This window comes from Gossypium hirsutum, chromosome A11, assembly GCF_007990345.1.
Source record: "Gossypium hirsutum isolate 1008001.06 chromosome A11, Gossypium_hirsutum_v2.1, whole genome shotgun sequence".
Taxonomy (NCBI): Eukaryota; Viridiplantae; Streptophyta; class Magnoliopsida; order Malvales; family Malvaceae; genus Gossypium; species Gossypium hirsutum.
In genome coordinates, this window is record NC_053434.1 from 22515110 (window position 1) to 22536952 (window position 21843).

A 21843-nucleotide genomic window follows, 5' to 3' on the forward strand; every position below is an offset into this window, starting at 1 on the left:
ATTAAACCCAAAATGGAAATAGACCTTTTTTTCTATCGAGAAATTAGCTAAAATTGAAATTTGTTAACAATACAAATAATCTAATTTAATATGGTCGGTTGAAGAAATCCCCTCAAACGACCCAACCAATCACAATAGATCCTCGTTGAAGAAATCCCCAATCACTACTGGTCTTCATCCGCCGTCACTTCCGATGCTGGTGGTGTCGACGACGATAGAAATAAAAACCTCGGTTCTGAAATGAACCAAAATGCTTCAGAGTGGGCTTTTCAGCAGTTCCTTAGAGAAGAAGTTAGTAAGAAAGGTGAAGATAACGAAGAGGAGGAAGCTAAGGAGGAGCTGAAGAATGGGTGTTTAGAAAATAATAATAACAACAACAATATTCCTGCAAATGTAAAAGATTATCAGGCTTTTCTTAAGAAGAAGCTTAACTTGGCTTGTGTGTGTAGTTGGGTGATGACATAGGTGGAGTGGATAAAGGATAAGGAAAAGTTTAGATCTTGAATGGTTTTTCTTTTCTTTTCAAAAAGATGGGATTCTTTTTCTGGGTTATGTTTGGCTTCTAAGAAAACTTGGAGGGAAATTTGCATGTCTGGATTTTGATTTTTTTAAGGGTAAATTACACCAACAGTCACCCAACTTTGGGATAGCTGATAGAACAGTCACCTAAGTTTCATTTCAGTCACTCAGGTTTCATTTCAGTCACTCAACTTTCAAAAAGTTACAAAACATTCACTAACGTTATAAAAAAGTGACAAAACAGTCATTGACTAACAGTTTCAGTTAGTATCTTAACAGAACCGCTGATGTGGCAAGTTAACTAGCTGATGTGGCCAGTTAACTTGCCACATTGGATGAAGAAATTGAAAAAAAAACCCTAAAAAACCCCCTTTAACAGAGAAAAAGAAGAAGAAAAAGCTGAAAGCCTCCTGAACTCTTCCATCTTTGCAAAGGCTATCAATTAAACTACTTCACGTGAAAACATTTGGCTTTAATCCTGATTCCAGCATCTCTTCATGCAGCCGGAATGCCTCCTTGATATTACCATTTTTACAATACCCATTAATCAATGCTGTGTAAGCCACCACATCCGGAATAATACCTTTGATAACCATTTCGGAGTAAAATCCCACGACAGCTTCCATGTTTCCAGTCTTGCAATAACCATCAATCAATGTAGAAAAAGTGATAACATTTGGTTCTACACCATTTTCGTTCATTGAGAGCATATTTCCAAAGCCTTCTCCATGTTCCCCACTTTATAGTACCCATCAATCAGGGAATTGTAAGTCACAGAATTAGCCAAAACTCCATCTTTATTCATTTTCTGCAATAAAAAGCTCCCTTCCTCCACTTTACCAACAGTACAAAGACCCTTAATCAGTATGCTATATGTGATAACATCAGGTAAAAATTCCAACCTCTCCATTTCTGAGCTCAACTCTATTGCTTCAGAAACATTGCCTGCCCTACAGTAGCCATCAATCAAACAATTGTAGACAAAAATATTGGGGAAAACACCATACTTAACCCTACAAATAAAGTATTTCCTAACTACCGTCAGTTCACCCACCTTATAAAGTCCATCAATCAAGATACCAAAAGTAACAATATTTGGTCCCAACCTATCACTGATCATTATCCTGTATATTTCCAAGGCTCATTCAACTTTATCCATCTTGAAATATCCATCCATCAAAACATTATAAGTGTACAAATTTGGAAGGAAATAACCCTCTTTAATCAATATAAACATTCGTTCTGCCTCTAGCATCTTACCTTCATTACAAAGTAACTTTACGACAGTAGTGTAGACGACAACATTGGGTGGAATTCCTTTCATCAACAGTTCATAAAACAAGTTGTGTGCCTTTAAAACATCACCTTGACAACAACAATAATTTATCAACACCCCATAAGTAACAACATTAGGCAAAAACCCCCGTGAAAGCAATTCCTTATAAAGATCCCACATGGAGTCAAACCTGCGCAACTTAATTAACCCATTTAAAAGTGCATTACAAGCCTGCATTTGAGGGTAAGTTCTGATATTTCTATAAACCCACAAGGCATGTTCTGTTGCTGCTGCTTCTTCTTCTTCTCCTCCTCTGTTAAAGGGTTTTTTTTAGGGTTCATTTCAATTTCTTCATCCAACATGGCAAGTTAACTGGCCACGTCAGCTAGTTAACTTGCCACATCAGCGGTTCTGTTAAGATACTAACGGAAACTGTTAGTCAGTCACTCTTTTGTCACTTTTTTGTAACGTTAGTGACTGTTTTGTAACTTTTTGAAAGTTGAGTGACTGAAATGAAACCTGAGTGACTGAAATGAAACTTAGGTGACTATTTTATCAGCTACCCTAAAGTGGGGTTACTGTTGGTGTAATTTACCCTTTTTTTAATTATATTCTGGTTTAGCAATATGGGTTCTTTAAAATCTAGATTGTTTCTCTTTCTTTTTTTAATTTTTTTTTATATTTATCAGTTCAGAAAATCTACGTAACTTCTAAAATCTGAAACCGTTCTTTTTCCATTGATGCAAGCTTTAGTTTTTTTTCACGTTAATGGGTCAAAACTCAAAAGATTAACTTGAAGCGTTGGTAATTGGATCAAAGAGTGGATTGAAGATGGAAAAAATGATAGGGATGATTGGCAATGGTTCTACGAGGAATATGGAAAACGAGGGAAAAACAGAGAAATTTCAAGTCAGAAATCATAATGCAGGCCAAAACTTCCAGAATAACCTCCCGCAGTTAATGGCGTGGAAAAGGGGTATCTGAACAGGGACAAGACATCCAAAGGGTCCAAGCAGACAGTGAATAGGTAAACTGAAAGAGGCCTTGATACCGGAAAGGACATACTCACTTGTGTTAACCACCCAAATTATTAAACTGGCAGATGCATGTAACCATTGTCTTCATCTTATTACCATTACCCAGAAAGAAAAGCTCTCAAATGGAAGGTACATGCAGACATATCTCTGGTATTATTACTTTGTGAAGTAGCAACCCCAAGCATCATGAATGATAAGGAAAGCGAAAGAAGAGCAAGTTCAGTTGATGATGAAGTCATTTTGTTTTTAGATTTTCAGAGAACAAGTCAAATGATGAATAAAAAGAAAGGATTGATTATTGTCTGAGCTCAACTCAAATGAATTTCGAGGAAATTATCACAACGAAGACTTTGACCATACACTCTACCTTTTAAGACTTTTAGCTTCCAATAACAGTAAGGCATTGTCTCATCTTTGAATTTCCAATGAAAAATGTTGTATACAGCGACGTAACTAAATAGTAGCCGAGCCGCAACGTACTACCATGTATTCTAATGTTGTAATTTACATTTGAATCGGCTTTGGAATTAAATTTACGTGCTAAATTTGTTATTCTAAACATGAATCTTAAATTTAATTATATTCAACTCTAATTTATTTATTTATTTATTATTTCTACCTTATATTTCTTCATTTATTTTGAGATAACTATTTGATATATAAACAGTACATTTTTTTATATATATAACCATTTATTTATACTCTACGTCATCACCTCAATCCCATTGAGGACCACCATTAAGTTACGATCACGTCGGTTTGAATGGATGTACCTGCGAAGAAGTGGTTCTGATGAATGCAAAGGAGACAAATAGTCGAGTGGAGTAATTTAGTGGATGCTAATTTGTTTATGTAGACGTTAATTGTCAAAGAGTACCAACATGGTTTGAAGAAATGGCACTCCATAATGAGTCTCTCAGAAACTTTCCGAACTCAATGCTTCTTATCTGGGTTGAGATCAAACATAAAAAATCAGGTATTAGTGCTCAGACCCACTATGATATGCATGAATCGATTTCACTGTCCCGTTTGAAGGAGACAAAAATTAACGAGGCTGGCAATACTAGATTTCAGGGTCAAGTTACAAGAAAACCAGGCAGTAGCTCAACTGCTGGTGCAATGGAATAGTGCAAATGAGAGCCAAGCTACATGAGAAGAAGAGGACGAAATTTTGAAGAATTTTCCAGCTTGGAACCTTGTGGAGAAGGTTTCTTTACCAGGGGAAGGCAATGTAACAAATTTTGGGTCCAATCAGCAGCCCATGCAACAATATATACCAGTTTAGATTTGTAAAGGAACACATGAAAGAAGGAACCGAAAATATTGGGAGACTATGTACGTTTTAGAAGTAACTTAATCCACTCGATTTTCGTCAATGTAAAAAATTTAATTTTGGAGCTAAATTTTCTTAAACCGAGACAGTCCGAGTGCTAAATTGAGAAGTTTATGAGTTGACTAGGGAATATAATTATAAATGATCTGTTTGTATAATTAGTGAAAACAGTACAGGGAAAAATTGTTAGATGACAAAACTAGAGTGATTGGATTAAGGTAAATTTTTTGCCTCTAATATGCAATTCACCTAGGACTTGAGAATAATTAAAAACTTGATAGTGGATTAACCTTTTATCCACAATCCACTTCCACTCACTTAAGCTTGGGTGAATTATAGCCATTGATTGATTATTAAAGTTAAAAACATACTTAAGTGGGAGAGAGATGGATCAAATATACATTCATTCTCATCTTTTTCTTGTCCACATTTTATTCTTGTAGTTTTATAAAAAGATCGAAGGTTATATTTGTAGTTTAAAAATGTCTAATATAGTTAAACTATCAAAATATGTTTTGTCGTGGTACATGTATATTTATAAAAATGTTTAATGTGGTACCTATATTTTGAAAATATCTAATGTAGTACTAAATTATCAATATTAAAGAATGAAGTGTTAACACCTTCAGTGAATTGCTAAACTAACTAATTAAAATTTGACCCGTAAAATTTTTTTTCCAAATCATAAACTCTACATGAATAATATAACATTGTGTGAAAAACTAAATAAAAAAGTTTGAATTGAATTGAATTTAAAAACAAATAACTATATATATGATTAAAAAAAAAAGCAGTAAATACTAAACTTCATCTATCATTATATGATTCAAGATTCACTAATCAGAAAAGCTTCATCTTCATCCTTCATCTATCATTGTTAATTTCTTAAAATGTTTTTAGTATATTTCTGTTAGGTTATGGGATTGATAAGTTTTCTTAGAACCTGAACTTAAATATGATTTAGTGAGCATCAAGAATAATGATGTAAAGTGGTTTCAGGTAGATCGATAAATGATAATATCTTGATCGCCTAGGAGGTTATTCATTCTATGAAAATTTATGAAGGTTTTGTGGGTTGGATGGCAATTAAGGTGGACTTTAAGAAGGCATGCGACCAGATTAAGTGAGACTTCCTGCAAGAGTCCCTCATTGATGCTCGAATTCCTCATCATTTTGTCCGTGTTATTATTAACTGTGTTTCTACGACTATTATGCAAATTCTCTGGAATGGTTCTATTATTGAAAGCTTTAAATCGATTCGGGGAATTCGTCAGGGTAATCCACTTTCTCCGCATTTGTTTGTAAAGGTATGGAGCAGCTTGGGCAAAAGATTATCTCAGTTGTTTTGTTGAGTAAGTGGAAGCCTATTAGATTGTCAAAAGATGTTCCACCAATATCTCACCTTTTTTTTTTTTTTTGCTGATATCTTATTTTGTTTTGCAAAGCAGATGAGGAGCAAGCTAATTTAATTAGTGAGATTTTGTCCGAATTTGCAGCTTATTCGGGCCACAAAGTTAATGCTAGAAAGAATCAGATTTATTTCTCGGGGAATGTCAAAGGTGTGTGGCATGGTCGATTAGCCAAAGTTTGGGTTTTCAAAGGGTCGATGCTTTAGGAAAGTATTGGGGATGCCCCTCTTTCATTAAAGAGTCATGAAGAGTACCTTTCAGTTCCTTCTTGATAAAATCCGAGAACGACTTAGCGGATGGAACTCAAAGCTCCTTTCGATGGCTGGTCGTATTACTTTGGTTAATTCGATCATTTTTGCTATTCCCAATTATTGCATGTAGACAACTCTGATCCCTAAAGAACGCTGCGACATTTTGGAGAAATTGATCCGAGGACTTTTTTGGGATTCTTAAGATGAAAGGCGAAAACCGCATCTTGTGAATTGGAGGGATTGTTGTCAGCCAATCTCGTCGGGTGGTCTCGGTCTTTGAAGATTTGCTTATAAGAATGAGTCTTTTCTTCTTAAAATAGGCTTCAGCCTTCTTAATCCTGAAGCAATTTGGGCTCGGATCATCAAGGCAAGTCTAAGGTTGAAGTTGGGTACCCAGAACATATTTTTAGAACAAAACGTTCGTTTGTATGGAGAAATTGTTGGCAAAAATTTGGGATGTGTTAAAAACGAATATTTGTTGGAGAGTGGGAAATGGAAGGAGAACTCGTTTTTATAGACAATTGAATTCCGGCACTTGGGCCTCCTGTAAATCTTACTCAATCCAATCCTCCAAATCATGAAGTTTGTGTTTCCGATATGGTTGATATTAATGGAAATTGGAGTAGCATAAATTCCAGCATTTGTTGGAAGCCTCGACCATGTTGCACGTTGCTGCTATTCCTCCACCAAATCCCATGGCGGAAGAGGACAGGTTTGCTTGGTCAAGTTCTGAAAATGGCTTGTTCTCTTTATCTGTACTTACTCTCTTCTGGCCAACATAGATTGGAATGATAAGGATGCTAAATGGGAAGTAATTTGGAAGTACGAGTGCCACAAAGAGTTCGGAATTTTTTGTGGTTAGCGTCGCGCAATTGCCTCCTGACAAATATGGAACGGGTAAGGAAAGGTCTGTCGACCGATTCCTCTTATAGCTTTTGTGGACATCATGAGGAAAGTACGTTACATGTTCTTCGAGATTTTCTGATTGCTAAATCGATTTGGTCAAGATTAGTGCCTAATAACTTGTAGTGCTAGTTTTTTCAGTTCTTCCTTTGAGAGTTGGATGATGAGTAATACACGGAATGAGTTACAGATTAATGTTAATGAGTGCGAATGGGGGACTCTCTTTGCAATACTTTGTTGGAGGCTTTGGAAGTATAGATGCAATTTCCTCTTTTCAAACTCGACTTGGAGTGCTGAAACTATTGTTAACCTCTGTCGGCCTTGCGTGATAACCATCTTTCGGAGCTGGCTGTCGGGGGAAAAAGCTCGATCTTTGCAGGGAAGCCATGACATTTGGCTACCACCAGCGAAAGGTTGGGTCACTGTTAATTCTGATGGTGTTGGCTTATTTGTTACAGCCACGATAGAGTTTCAGATTTCGATTTTCACGCTTTTGAGCAACCTCCGGTTAGTGCATAGAGGCTGTTACGTGATGATAGTCTCAATGGTTCTTATTTGCTGTAATTTTGTTAGTCTTTCTTTCGGTCTTTGACTGAGCTTTTCTTTTACCAAAAAATGTGGTGAAGTTAAATTTTTATAAAGAGATGATCCATAAGTCGTCCTCTTCTAGTTTAGGAAGGTGTTAGCCATGTTGGTGGGTTTCCGATTAACCTTCACCAAACCCTCTTCCTCTAATTTCTACTCCAACTGACAACAAAGTTGTTTACAAGGAAAACATGTCCGGATTACAATCTCACTTCAACCATCTTTGCACCGCTATTAACCCTTTTATCACTTCATCCACATTTTTGAAAGCACTCATTTGGATGAGAACTGGCCACTACACAGATCAGTTATCTTCTAATGGATTTTAGGGGGAACATTGTTGACGAATATCCTGAAAACCGCCATTATTTTAAAACACACAACTTACAATTGATTAATTACTGTGTTGAATTGTATGGAATCCAAGTATCCAACTCGAATTAGTTGAATTAATGTATCTTATTTTTTTAATTAAATTATTTTTTTATTCTTTTACTAATTGAATTTAATAAAAATAAATTTGAATTGAGTTGAAAAAAATTATTTAATTTAAACTTAAAATAAAAATAAAAAAAATTAAATTAAAACCTTGTTCACAACAATACTAGAGTAAATAAATTTGAGAGTCTTTTGAAATTTCTTAGAATGTAAATATTATATGATTTTTATTTTTATATATTTAGTACAATTTTGGAAAAAAAATTATAATTCTTTTTGAATTTCAAATAACAAGTTTTTAGGATTTTTTATTTTTATAATTAAGATTTTTTTCAAAATTATGAATTGTTATTAATATTTTTAAAATATTTTTTTATTTTTTAGATTTTTATATTATATAAATTTTACTTTTTACTTGTTTTTATAATTTTTTTGAATTGATAAGGGCTAAAAAGAGTATTTACAATAAAGTGAAAAAAAAAAGACATTGAAACAACATCGTTTTAGATATTAGAATATTTTCAAATTCATCTCGAATAACTTAAAATGCTTATTTAAATTGACTTAATAACTCAAATGACTTATTTAACTTGAATCACCTAATTTAAAATTTGAATTATTTTTTTCAAATCAAAATGAATTTTCCTAACCCTTAAACATAACTTGATTCTTATATGTATCATATTTGGCAAAAATCCCAGCACAATCTCTATGCTTTTAAAAGTGATCAACAAATTAATCTCACTACTGAAAATTGTATTAATTAATTTTCAATTAAAATATTTAATAGATTTCGGTACAATTCATGAAAATAAAACTTTCTGAAATTTGTATCTATTCCTCTTAACAATATATTTTTTTTTACATTTACAATGTTATTTCCACGAACAATACATTTAATAAGCATGCCATCATATATATGTATAACATATTTATGTTTAAAATTTTTGACACATTTGATATGTTCTATTTGTTTATACACAACTAACACTAAAAAAACATGAGATCAAAATGTACATTTTGCCAAATCTACTTGAGATTGCTTCAACATAAACAAATTACTCCAGTTAACAAGTCTGCAACATTTTTAGGTGGGTTGTGGCGGAAGTACCAATGATTGAAGGCTTCCTTGTAACATTTCCAACACTTTAGTTATTGAAGGTCGATCTATTGGATTGGTTTGAGTGCACCAAAGGCTCACTGTGACTAGTTTTTTTGTTATTTCTTCTTCCTCTTCAGCTATTACTTCATTAAGATTGAAGTTCATAGGCTGATCAAGATGGTTATTTATCCATGAGGGAAAGTATGTTTCACTAGTTTGGGAACCCTCAATATCTATATTTTTTCTTCCTCCTATCATTTCAAGGAGCATCATTCCATAGCTGTAGACATCAGATTTATGAGAAACACCGCCAAAATTTCGACAAAACACTTCAGGAGCTATATATCCAACAGTTCCTCTTGTACCTGTATTTGCAATAATACTTTCTTTTCGTTCGCATAACTTAGACAGACCGAAATCAGAGATCTTAGGACAGAAGTTTTCATCTAAAAGGATATTGTGAGGTTTTATGTCGAAGTGCAAGATCCGGGTGTTGCAACCTTGATGCAAGTATTCGAGTCCTCTAGCAATGCCTAGTGCAATGTTATACAAAGTTTTCCACTCCAATTGACGACTTTGATTATGTGGTCCTTTATTATAAATAAATTCATCCAAAGATCCGTTGGGCATGAATTCATAGACCAAAGCTCTCTTTGATCTCTCAAAACAGAAACCAAGAAGAGTCACTATGTTGACATGAGAAGTTCTACTAATGCTAGCTACTTCATTCATAAATTCCTCTCCATTTTCTTTGAATTCACTCAGGATTTTGACCGCCACGAGATGTCCGTCGGGTAATTTTCCTTTATATACACTACCATATCCTCCTTCACCTAATTTATCTTTAAATTTATTTGTCATTTTCTTAATGTCTCCATAAAAATATCGATTCGGAGCCAAAGAACCAAACTTTGTGATGAATTCCTCGATCTTAGCATTGTCATTCTTTTTTCCCTTCCATAGATGACTTGACAGTGATTTCCCTTTCAACCTTAACACGAAGAAGCATATAGCAGAAACCAAAACAATGGTGATGGTTACAACAACCGTGAATCCTGTTCATGGTGCATTATTAATAATTTTTACTAAATCATTTATAAATGAAGATGAATAAGGTGAAGTAAGTAAAAACTTTTATCAGTTAAAAAAACAATGAATAGAAGTAAACAAGAGATCTTAAAGCAAATAACAGAAGATTTCATGAATAGATATTGTCGTTACAACAAAGTGTTTCATACCTATAAATATTAGATTTAGGCTCGATTTGGATTTGGATTTGGATTTGGATTCGGATTCAGATTCGGATTCTGCAAGTAAAATATAGCAATGAAAATTTTGAAGGAGTAAAAAATTAATTTAAAAGACTTAATAAAAAAAATTAATCAACTAACGATAAAAGATCATGGACTAAATGTGCAAATAATTTTATCCTATCCTAAATGTGTTTTTAAAAATGGTTTAAAATGAATTTTAAAGATATAATTTTTGAAATTATAAATGAAATCTTTTAAAAAGCAAGAAAATTTTAATTAAATTTAACAACATGAATTATTGTTAATACTTGTTTCATTGCATAACTTAACTTTAGGAAGTTAAGATTATATTGGATTTTTTTTAATATTAATCTCATTTTAGGTTCTTATCATATTTGCTCTTTTTGATACAATATTTAGAATTATTCATAAACCTTCTCTGACCCTTAAATAAGAGAATAATGCATTTCACCGCACTCGAACCCACATCTTTCTACACGGACAACAATACCGATCCCAATCGAGTTAAGACTCAATTGATAAGTATGTTAGATTTAAATAGGAAACAATTAACATTTTAAATACTTTAAAATATGGAAATTTATTGCTATTATTTATGATTTCAAATTAGAATCTATATTTTCTACAATAATTATGATTTATGATTTAATTTTTATCTATAAACTCAATGTGTATATCAAAGATTATCTTATATTTTGCATTTTTTTTTTCATGTATATTAATCCGTGCACCCTTGAATTTTCAATTGTTGAAGTTTTTAATTTGTTCGAAGCCCAAATTTATTTCATTGATACATTAAAATAATTAAAATGAGGATGAAACATAACGAAATAAATTAAATAAAGAAATCCATACAATACTTAAATCTTATATTTACTAAATAATATAAAAGGAAGAAAAATAAATAAATAATTATATATATTAAAATAAAGATACATATGATACATTAAAATGTATCACTAGTATTTTCTACAATTATGATATTTTCTTTTAAGCAATTTTGATTTAGAAATTCTAATTAATAATCACATTATAATAAAATGTTTGGCATGTGTCGATAACACATTGTCACATATCAATTACTCATTTCATATAGAATTTTAAAATCTTGTAATATAATATATATATATTTGGTTAAATAGATGATATCACATCATGAAAAAATTAAATGTAATAATAAATTTTAGTGAAAAATATTTATCTCTATAGTTGGTTTGACTTTAATCCGTTTTTTTATTTACCCTTAATCTTTAAAAGTTAGTCTTTTTTTTAAAATAAAAAATTGATTAGGTTAAAATTTTAACAGTGTTGATATTGCACCCCACATGATAGTTCATGTATACTTTATTATTAATATAATTTTTTTAAAATATGAAATTTTTTAATTTTTACATTTTTCTTAAATTTTCTTATGAGATATACATAAACTATTATACAAATAACCACATCAGCAGTGTTAAAATTTTAATGGTTCGATTATTTTTTAGTTAAAAATAATTAAAAAAATTAAAAGCTAAGGATAAAGTTGATCCAGTAAAAAGATATAAAAAATGCTAAAAAATTTAAATATTAAAAATTAATTTTATTATTGTACCAGAAAAAAGAAAATCCAAATAACATCCTTGTCAATGATTTATCATTATCTTATAAAAATGACATATCATTATCTAATAAATCCATTGACATATATTAAAATAATCTAAATGAATGGATCAAAATTATATATATACAATTTTAGGTGTTGAATTTTCCTCTAAAATTAATGCTGATTAATACGTTATTATTGCTTTAAATGATTGACAATGACGTAAGAAATAATATTTTTTTGGGTAAAGTTTGTATATTTCAAAGATGTTATTATTAAGCATATATTTCGTGTCTCTCTTCTTATCGTTCAAATCTATTTTATAATTTATATTTAAAGTTGTTATTCTTAATAATGTTATTTTTAAAATTCATATGTGTCTTTTATTGAAAATATAATATGTTTTAACACTGCATCTAGCATATTTATGATGAGATTTAATTTTTGAAAATATCTTCTATTTTTATTTTCATAACATAGTTTCCATTTTCTATTTTTTAAAAAATTTAAAAACACGTTTGATAAATAAAAAATATTTATAATAATCAAAACATGAAAATATATCTGGTAACTATTTTTCTTAAATAGAAATAAAATAAAATAAAAATTACATTTCATATAGATTTGAACTAGGATACCAGATTTAATATTAAAAAAATTGAAAAAAGAAAGAATATTTTTTTGCATTTATATGGATATGAACCCAGATCAATTTATCTATACTTTTTTTTTGTTGAACAATCTCATGATAGGTTCTGATCATATCTGTTCTTTTTGACACAATGTTTAAAACTACCTATAGTTCCTCCCCAAACCATAAATAGGAGAATAATGCGCTTTAGCATACTTAAACCCACGTCTTCCTATATTGGCAACAATGTCTATACCAAATGAGTTAAGACTCAATCAGTCAACTCATCTAAAATTAAAAACACTTGTTTTTATCATTTTTATTTTTACAAAACATTTTTAATGAAAACAAGAGCGAATCGATTTCAAGAAACAAGAGTTGTTTTTATTTATTCAAATACTTTTAACTTTTAAAAGAAATTTAAAAAATTGAAAATAATAGGTTTTTTAAGTTTATTTTTTGTATTAATTTATTACAATTGGAAATCTTTTTAAAAGTAATTATTTATAACAAACTTTTTACCATGATAGTAAATTTTCTTTATAATAATTATATTTATTTATGAAGATTTTGTATGTTATAGTGAAGCGATTGTTATATATTTATAACAATATATTGTTATATAAAATTAATTATTATAAATTTACAATAAAATTTATAACATGAATTTCCAATAAATAAAGTAAATGAGAATTATGTTAAAAAAGAAAAAAAATAGAATCAAATGAACAAAACTAAAAGACATATAATAGATGCATGCATTATTACTTTTATGTATGTTTTATGTTACATTCTTTTACATGATTAATTATGAAGTTCATAATTTAAACAAGTTCAATTAATCAGTATGAGTTATCTAATTTAATTAATTAATTTATCATAAAATTATTAAATTCAAGTAATCAATTTATAAATTTATGATGTTGTAAATTCATATTAGAATATTTATTAAGGAACTTAATAGTTTATTGAATTGATATATTTAATTCACTCATTAAAGATAATTTGCATTTAATAAAATATTATTAATAGATTTTAAATGTGAAATTTAAATATTTTAATTATGATATTTTTATTTAATAAATTATAATTAATGGAGTAACTATAATCTTTCTAAACTTTTCAATAAATGTTATTACAGAAAATTAATTTAATAAAGAATATATTCCATAATTATTGTTATAGTTATTATTATAAGTGAAAAATCATTATAAATGATTAAAATAAAACATAAAATATTAATTCTACTAAAAACTTAGTTATTATAAAGAGTGATTATTATATAAAAAATTGAAAGTATATAAAATCATAAGAAAATACGTTATTAAATGAATTAAATTATTTTACATGATTCATAATATAAAAAATAAAATAAAAAATATTCAAGTTTGATGTCATTGAGGTTGTTTTGCTTCATTTATTGTTATTTGTCGGATTATCTATCAGGCTTTTGATAAGATTATTTTTAATATTTTTGAAATAATGAAATCAAAATTCTAATAAACTTGAATAAAGATTCATTTTTTTTTTAATTCAGGTTGCAATCCAGTCTGATCTTACTTATCAACACCAATACAGATAAAAAGTACATACCTCGGGCAGATGACGTTGGTGATGATGAAGAAACAACGCGATGGCATTGTCTGTCATCGGGCGTATTCTCGAACATGAAAGGGCAGTAGCAGAACATTGTTTGATTCTCCACCGGCCCAAAGAAACCGCAGGCTCCGCCGGAATCATTGCACTTCCCACAAGCTTTGTTATCCTTCCAATTCCATTGTACCTCTACTCCTTTGTTCAAGGCTTCTTTCAACCTCAACGAAGAATTCAGTGATCCCTCCATGGAAGATCGAAGAATCGGAACAGTAACATTAGCCGAACATCCCTTCGGCTGGATATTATTCGGTATCCCCACGGAAACGTTACTGTAAGTGGAACCGGCGTTATCGCAAGGGAAGAACCCGAGATTGCGTGACGAGATGGAAGATTGGCAGTCATAAAACAAAGTAACGTTGGCATAACCGGGACCAGGTGAAAACAACTCCGAGTCGAGGGCCGAATTAAGAGTTGCGATTTGAGGGCTACAAAGGCCATCGTACTTGATGAGGTCTTCCCTCGCAATCTTCAGAAAATGACGATCCCAGCGGATGCCCAGAACCCGATATTCTATATCACTAATTACGATGGTTGTTGTATTGTTGTTGTTGTCGCAGCGAAGCTCGAGACCGTGTCGTCCACATTCCGACACTCGTTGACCGCCAGAGAAAGGAAATCCGGCGGAGATATTCCCGCATCTGAACACTGTATCACGACAGTTCTCGTACAGTTCATGATTGCTTAGTGAAAGAGGAAACCCAAACATGATGAATAGTAAGGAATAGTACAGAAGTGGAAGACGTGGTAATGGCGATGATGATGATGAGAACCAAAGATTATTCATTTTTTAAAAAATTTTCTGAGATTTGATGGAAATGACGAGAGTACACGGAGAAAGGATTGACTGGCTCTAAGTAAAGGGTAAGTTTATCAAAAGAAAGCCTTCGTCAATGAAGTTTATTTAAAATGACTCGTGTAATATGATTTACGTTTATGCTGAATTTTGCACTCTTCTAATTTATCAATGGGTAGTAAAAAGTCTAAAGGTTTATGTAATATATATATATATAACTCCTGAAAAAACATAATTTTAAGGCATTAATAAAATAGTTTAGCATCGTTAAATTTTGATATATATTTACTATCTTCTTCAATTTATTTAAATAAGTAATTTTTTTAATTATAGACAAACATATTTTTTAATTTTACAATTTTTAATCATTTTGCTTTTCTTTTAAGTTAATTTTTTTTTGCAATCAATTTTTTTAAAAAAATATTAGTTTCTAGACAATGGATTTTTTTTTCATTTTAAATTATTTCCTATGTCATTGAATCTTCATTAATAAGAATTGTGTAAGATTTAAAGTTTATAAATTATTTGATTTTTTTATTTTAATTACTTATATATAATTTTTTAAAAAAATTCTAAAGTTGGAGAGCAGGTTGAATATGAATAGGTGTATAATAATAATTTCATATATTTAATTTTTTTATTAATGCCTAAAAACTTTAAATTTTAGTATCATTCTAATATAAGTTATTCCCTATGTATAAATCTTCCATTCATACTTAATTATAAATCTTTAAATAATTCCTTAAAGAAATGAATAGGAGAAAAAAGACACTTGAAAAAAGCATCTAATAGGGAATATATAAAGGTTTTTTTATCTAACTAATATAAAAAATAAAATAAATACTAAAATAGGATAACGATCCTAATATTTACGAATCTAGGCAAAGTGAACAGTCTAAATCGATGCTGCCTAACCAATCGGCGGCACCCCTGTCCTCTACCATCGATGACATCACATTTTTTAAAAAAAATAATTTTTCTGGGTGTCGCCTACGCAATTGGCAGCACCTGTATTTTAGACCTAAAACAATTTTTTATATTGGTAAAACGAAGTATTCGTTTGACCTTACATATCAACTTAGAGGTTAGCTAGTCTCCGTCTGAACCGATATGGTTCTAGCTCGTACCTTAAACCGTTACAACATATTACGTGTTGTTTCAGAAACTCTAAACATATGGAAAAAAACTGAGACAAATAATTACCCATATTTAAAACTTGTTTGTGCCAATTTGCATTTTTGAATTCCTTGTGGAAGTTCGCCGCAATGTGCCTGATACAATATACGGATCTCCAAAAACACCTGAAATGCCTAGTTGCGGCAATTATCCCCTTTGATCTATCAAGAATGATGCAAATGTTGTCTTGAGTGACAACATACCTCTACAAGTTCTCTAGGAAAAAGTCCCATGACTCCATGTTCTATTCCTCAACAATGGCAAACGTTATAGGTAGCAAGTTCCAATTCCCATCTTGTGCAGTTACAATGAGAAAGATCTACGTATATTTCCCGTACAGCTAGGTCACATCTATCTGCACAAGCGGGTTACAGTAGGGAAAGGCTCAAATTCATGGATCAAACGTCTAAAACATCCAGTGAAAAGTTATTTTCCCCCAGATGTAGTAGGTTATCCCAATCGTATAAGGCAATGTCTACAACTCAATGACTATCCCTAGAACGTACTCTTGCATTGCGGCTATCCACCCTTAGAGTTCACTGTACAACACATCCTAATCTCCATACAACTGATCCATGGCTATAAGTTTTGTAACACCCCTAACCCGTATCTATCGTCGGAATAGGGTTATAGAGTATTACCGGGGTTTACAAATAAATCGAGCCAAAATTACTATTCACATTCAATAATAATCCTATAGTCTCTTAAATGGACCCTCGAAGCCCAATATAAACAGTAAAAACGATTTGAGACTAAATCGGAAACCCTAAGAATTTTATGCGAATTTATAAAATTTTCCTTATATACAATGCCCACACGCCCGTGTGGTCTAGAGGCACGCCCGTGTGATTAGGCCGTGTGGCTCACAACTGTGTCCCTAACCTGTGTCACTCTCTGACTTATAAGGCATGAAGAAATTTAGGTCACACGGCCAAATCACACGCCCATGTGCTAGGCTGTGTGGTTAATTTAATTTTCATAAATTAGGTACAGTTTTCACACGGCCGTGTAACACACCCGCATCCAAAGCTGTGTCACCCACACGGTTGAGACACACGCCCGTGTCTTTGCCCGTGTGCTCAATTCTGAGTATTTTGTTTCTTATTTTTAAGGTGCAGGGGACACACGACCAAATCACATGCCCATATACCAGGCTGTGTGTAACACACGGTCTAGACACACACCCGTGTGTCTACCCATATGGACAAAAATAGGCCATTTTAAGACCACTTTTGATACGGGGTTACGCGCGGACCAAGATCGAGTTGCCAAGTCACGGGAAACTCCTACGAAAACCCTAAACAATTAGATCTGAAACGAAACAGAAAATTAAAAGATTAGATTTTTGAATTTTCAGATCTGAAATAAAATCCCCAAATCAGCAAAGAATCAAATTGAGAATAGAAATAAGTGTTAGGGTTCTTGAAACCCTCAAGGAGATTGTGATTCTGCCCAATTGAACACCAAGATAGTTTTCCCCAAATTTCGACAATCTAATTTCACCCAAAAAGAGTATGGAAAAACCCTAGAAATTGGGGATTTTTGGGCTGATTCCTTAAGATAGAAAAAGGCTGAAAACACAATAAGAACAGAAAATAGATTAGATAATGATTCAGCACAAGTAGAAATAAAGAAAGAATTGACAGTAAGAAATTAAAAGATAAGTCCTAAGAAGCCTTGAAATCTCGAAAGATCTCACAACTCCCTTCAAACGGCTCTAATCTCCCCTCCAAAGAATATCAATGGCAAGAAGAAGTTTGAAGATGGCTCCCACAATCAAAAAGATTGTTAAAACAACTTCTAAGGAAAACTCAAGAGAAAATCCTTGAAGAACTCAAAGAGAATTTTCACTCAAATCAAATCTGAAATTTTCAATGTAATTGTAATGTTATGTAGGGTGGCTGGCCAAGCCATATAAATAGGCCTTTCAAATGTTTTCCTAATTTAATTAGAACACTAAAACTAAAACTAAAAAAACTCCTAATTATTTTAATATGGAAATTCGGCCAAGGGTCTTTTATTTGGGACTCTTGGACTGAATATAAAAATTTAAACTAAATAAAATAAATAAATAAATAAATAAAAATAAAACTTTACAACTTGGGCCACTTTGACAATTTGGCCTGATTTTCAACTAAGTATGGGTGGATTTCTTGATTGGGCTTGGAATCTTCTTATTGGGCCTCGCCTTCAAGAATTTGGGCTTTTGTGACTCGTATCATTCCCCCCTTCCTCAAAAAGATTCGTCCTCGAATCTGAAAAATCAAATGAACTCGACTTTCCTCTATCGAACGGGACTAATGGCAATTGAGTCCACTGAAAAGAATAGCCATGAGATAGTAAATAGCAACGGAAACAAGCTTGTAGTCCAATCATAAGCATAACAGAACAGGTATAACGTATGTGAATGGACAGATTCAGATTACCATGCAAACAATCTAATTTACTCACCACTGCCTCGTCAAATATTTGAAACAAAGATGGACATGTTTTAAGGCATTCAGTCGTCTCACATTGTTCCCACAAACCATGAATAAATTGCGAGTAATAAATCAAATGGTAAACATAATCGTCACAAGTAGGTATTTGAAAAGATTCACATGGTTCACAGAGTTGCATAATCATACCATGCATTAATCGACGGTCTATAGATTCACTCACACATGCATTATCAAAAACAAGAATCTTTTTATCAACCATCAAAACAGATAGATCATCAATAAATAAAATAGGACAGTCAAGCACGTTTCGATCTAAGTGTTCATCAACACGATCTTTATCACTATCCGAGGAGTACAAAAGTGTTTCAAAGGTTTCAAGCATCTTACCTCGATAAGCAGAAGAATAAGGGTCGATTTTACCTTTTTCATTTAAAACAAACCTTCGCTCATCGGGGGCATAGTGTAGTCGAATCTCCGTTGTTGAGTTAACCTTTGTCAAATGGAACTCAAACTTCATGTACAACCACATAAACTGTTTAAGGCACGAATATAAATTGAAAACAAATTTGGAAAATTTCGTTACCTTATTCTCCAAAACAGATTTGGACAAATTCGAGGATTTTACACAAGGTAAATCAAGAGAATAACAAATCACGCTTCTTTTCGTAATGACTTTATCAACCACAATCGAAGAGTAACAATTAATTGGATCAAAATGAGGGGATCTTTTAAGAACTAAGTCACCAAAAGTTTTATCAATAATTTTCAAATCTGCACTGGACTCGGTTTCTAAAATTTCCTTACCTCGCTTACCTTCGGGATCATGTAGTGTGCCTAAGTTGATCGTATGAAAGCGTCTTTCATTTGAGAGGTATTGAAGTTGAAAGTTATCTTTCGATCTTTCAGGAACCTGAAAAGTAGCAACACAAGAAAAATTCATATCTTGGTTAGTGGAAACATTCCTCACTAGCCTTTCCTCGTCTTTTTCTTTTGTTTCTTTTTCTAACTCATTTTCTCTTCTTTCTTCAACTTCTTTTTCAAATTTCTTTTCTGTTTCACATTCCTTTTCACTCTCAATCTCTTTTTGCTCTTTTTCATTCTCTTTTCTTTTTCCTCACTTGTTTTAACAGAATTTCTCAGTTTGATTTGGTCCTCATGGACTTGTTCCGGAGTGAGCGGCACTAAGGTAAGTTTCTTTCCTTGATGCTTGAAAGAATACCTATTGGTACGACCATCGTGAGTGACTTTTCGATCCAGTTGCCATGGTTCTCCTAGCAATAAATGGCAGGCTTGAATAGGTACTACGTCGCACACGACTTCGTCTTGATATTTACCGATAGAAAAGGCGATGCGCACTTGTTGAGTGACCTTAAATTGGCTTTCGTTGCTAAGCCCTTGTAGTTGATAAGGTCGTGGATGCTTGGTAGTGGTTAAGCAAAGCTTTTCCACCATCGTCGTGCTGGCTATGTTCGAGCAACTTTCACCATCAATAATAACTCTACAAAGCTTACCTTGTACATGGCAGCGAGTATGAAAGAGATGTTCTCGTTGCTGCTCGCTCTTTGGTTTTGCCAAAGAGGGTTGTCCACGATCATGAAGATCATAATCAGTTCTAGGGACACGCCGAGGAGCGCGCCTATGAGCAGGAGGCTGGTTATCCACATCGTCTTTAATTTGATCTCGATATTGAGGCTCTTGATTCAACCGCACCTCATTGATAGTAGCAGTCAACGCTCGAAGTGCAGCAGCCTGTTCGTCCAACTGTTGTTGGAATTTTTTAAATATGTCACTAGTATTATCACCTGTAGACATTTTTTTTTAAAACCTGCAAAACACTCAACACTCAAAAATAAAAGTTATCAAACCTCACCGTTAATCACTCAAAAAGAAAAATCAAATTCTCAATGAGGTCGAATTCAATCTTGTGAGTTCTTTATCAGAGTTTATATCAACCAATTAGAGAGTGTGAACCAAACTACCAAAGAATCCTAATTTGCACTAGGATGCCAAAAACTGACGAGACACCAATTGATTCGTGTTGCACCGAGGAAGAAGTTGTGCACACGTTTAAATCCTACTAACACAAGAAACAAGAAGGTGTTAGATAACGTAAAGGAAGAATAAAGGGAAACAAATGAAAACCTACAGCTAAGAATCAATAAAAATTGCTGAAAACAGAAAACCCGAAAAACTGCGGAGTAACTTGACAACTTCGTTCGAGGTGTTCCCGATCTCCAAAAATCACGAAATTAAATCTGGAGTGTCCTTATATATTGAATTTTTGATCTGGAAATTTTGGGCACCAAATTCAACCCGCTAAATCTTTTTTTAAATTTTTATTGAATTTCGTATTTTTTGATTTTTTTGACTTTTTTGACTGATTTTTTTGCGGGAATAATTTTTTTATATTCAATCACAGTGCCAAAAACATGTATGTAAAATTTCAAATCAATAGGACAATGTTTACCTACTCAAATGAATTGTTTTTGAACAATTTTTCTGGGTAAAATTGCTGTTTATACTTTAAAAAATAGAGATCAGTTTAGAAATCAACCAAGAACACCCAAAACGCCCAAAATCTGATACCAAATGATACGGGGTTACGCGCGGACCAAGATCGAGTTGCCAAGTCACGGGAAACTCCTACGAAAACCCTAAACAATTAGATCTGAAACGAAACAGAAAATTAAAAGATTAGATTTTTGAATTTTCAGATCTGAAATAAAATCCCCAAATCAGCAAAGAATCAAATTGAGAATAGAAATAAGTGTTAGGGTTCTTGAAACCCTCAAGGAGATTGTGATTCTGCCCAATTGAACACCAAGATAGTTTTCCCCAAATTTCGACAATCTAATTTCACCCAAAAAGAGTATGGAAAAACCCTAGAAATTGGGGATTTTTGGGCTGATTCCTTAAGATAGAAAAAGGCTGAAAACACAATAAGAACAGAAAATAGATTAGATAATGATTCAGCACAAGTAGAAATAAAGAAAGAATTGACAGTAAGAAATTAAAAGATAAGTCCTAAGAAGCCTTGAAATCTCGAAAGATCTCACAACTCCCTTCAAACGGCTCTAATCTCCCCTCCAAAGAATATCAATGGCAAGAAGAAGTTTGAAGATGGCTCCCACAATCAAAAAGATTGTTAAAACAACTTCTAAGGAAAACTCAAGAGAAAATCCTTGAAGAACTCAAAGAGAATTTTCACTCAAATCAAATCTGAAATTTTCAATGTAATTGTAATGTTATGTAGGGTGGCTGGCCAAGCCATATAAATAGGCCTTTCAAATGTTTTCCTAATTTAATTAGAACACTAAAACTAAAACTAAAAAAAACTCCTAATTATTTTAATATGGAAATTCGGCCAAGGGTCTTTTATTTGGGACTCTTGGACTGAATATAAAAATTTAAACTAAATAAAATAAATAAATAAA

General features: G+C 32.1%; 1 protein-coding gene and 1 pseudogene across 1 annotated transcript; both read right to left on the reverse strand.

Moving 5' to 3' along the window:
• Window positions 1–631: 631 nt before the first annotated feature.
• Window positions 632–2392, reverse strand: LOC107911018 (pentatricopeptide repeat-containing protein At5g61400-like; annotated as a pseudogene).
• Window positions 2393–8624: 6232 nt separating this feature from the next.
• Window positions 8625–14984, reverse strand: LOC107912747 (LEAF RUST 10 DISEASE-RESISTANCE LOCUS RECEPTOR-LIKE PROTEIN KINASE-like 2.4). Its single transcript, XM_016841054.2, has 3 exons — window positions 13937–14984; window positions 10092–10160; window positions 8625–9908 (listed from the first exon to the last, which is right to left on the reverse strand). The coding sequence occupies exons 1-3, from the start codon at window positions 14781–14783 to the stop codon at window positions 8839–8841; spliced, it is 1986 nt and encodes a 661-aa protein (XP_016696543.1). The 5' UTR covers window positions 14784–14984; the 3' UTR covers window positions 8625–8838.
• Between the last annotated feature and the right edge of the window lie 6859 nt (window positions 14985–21843).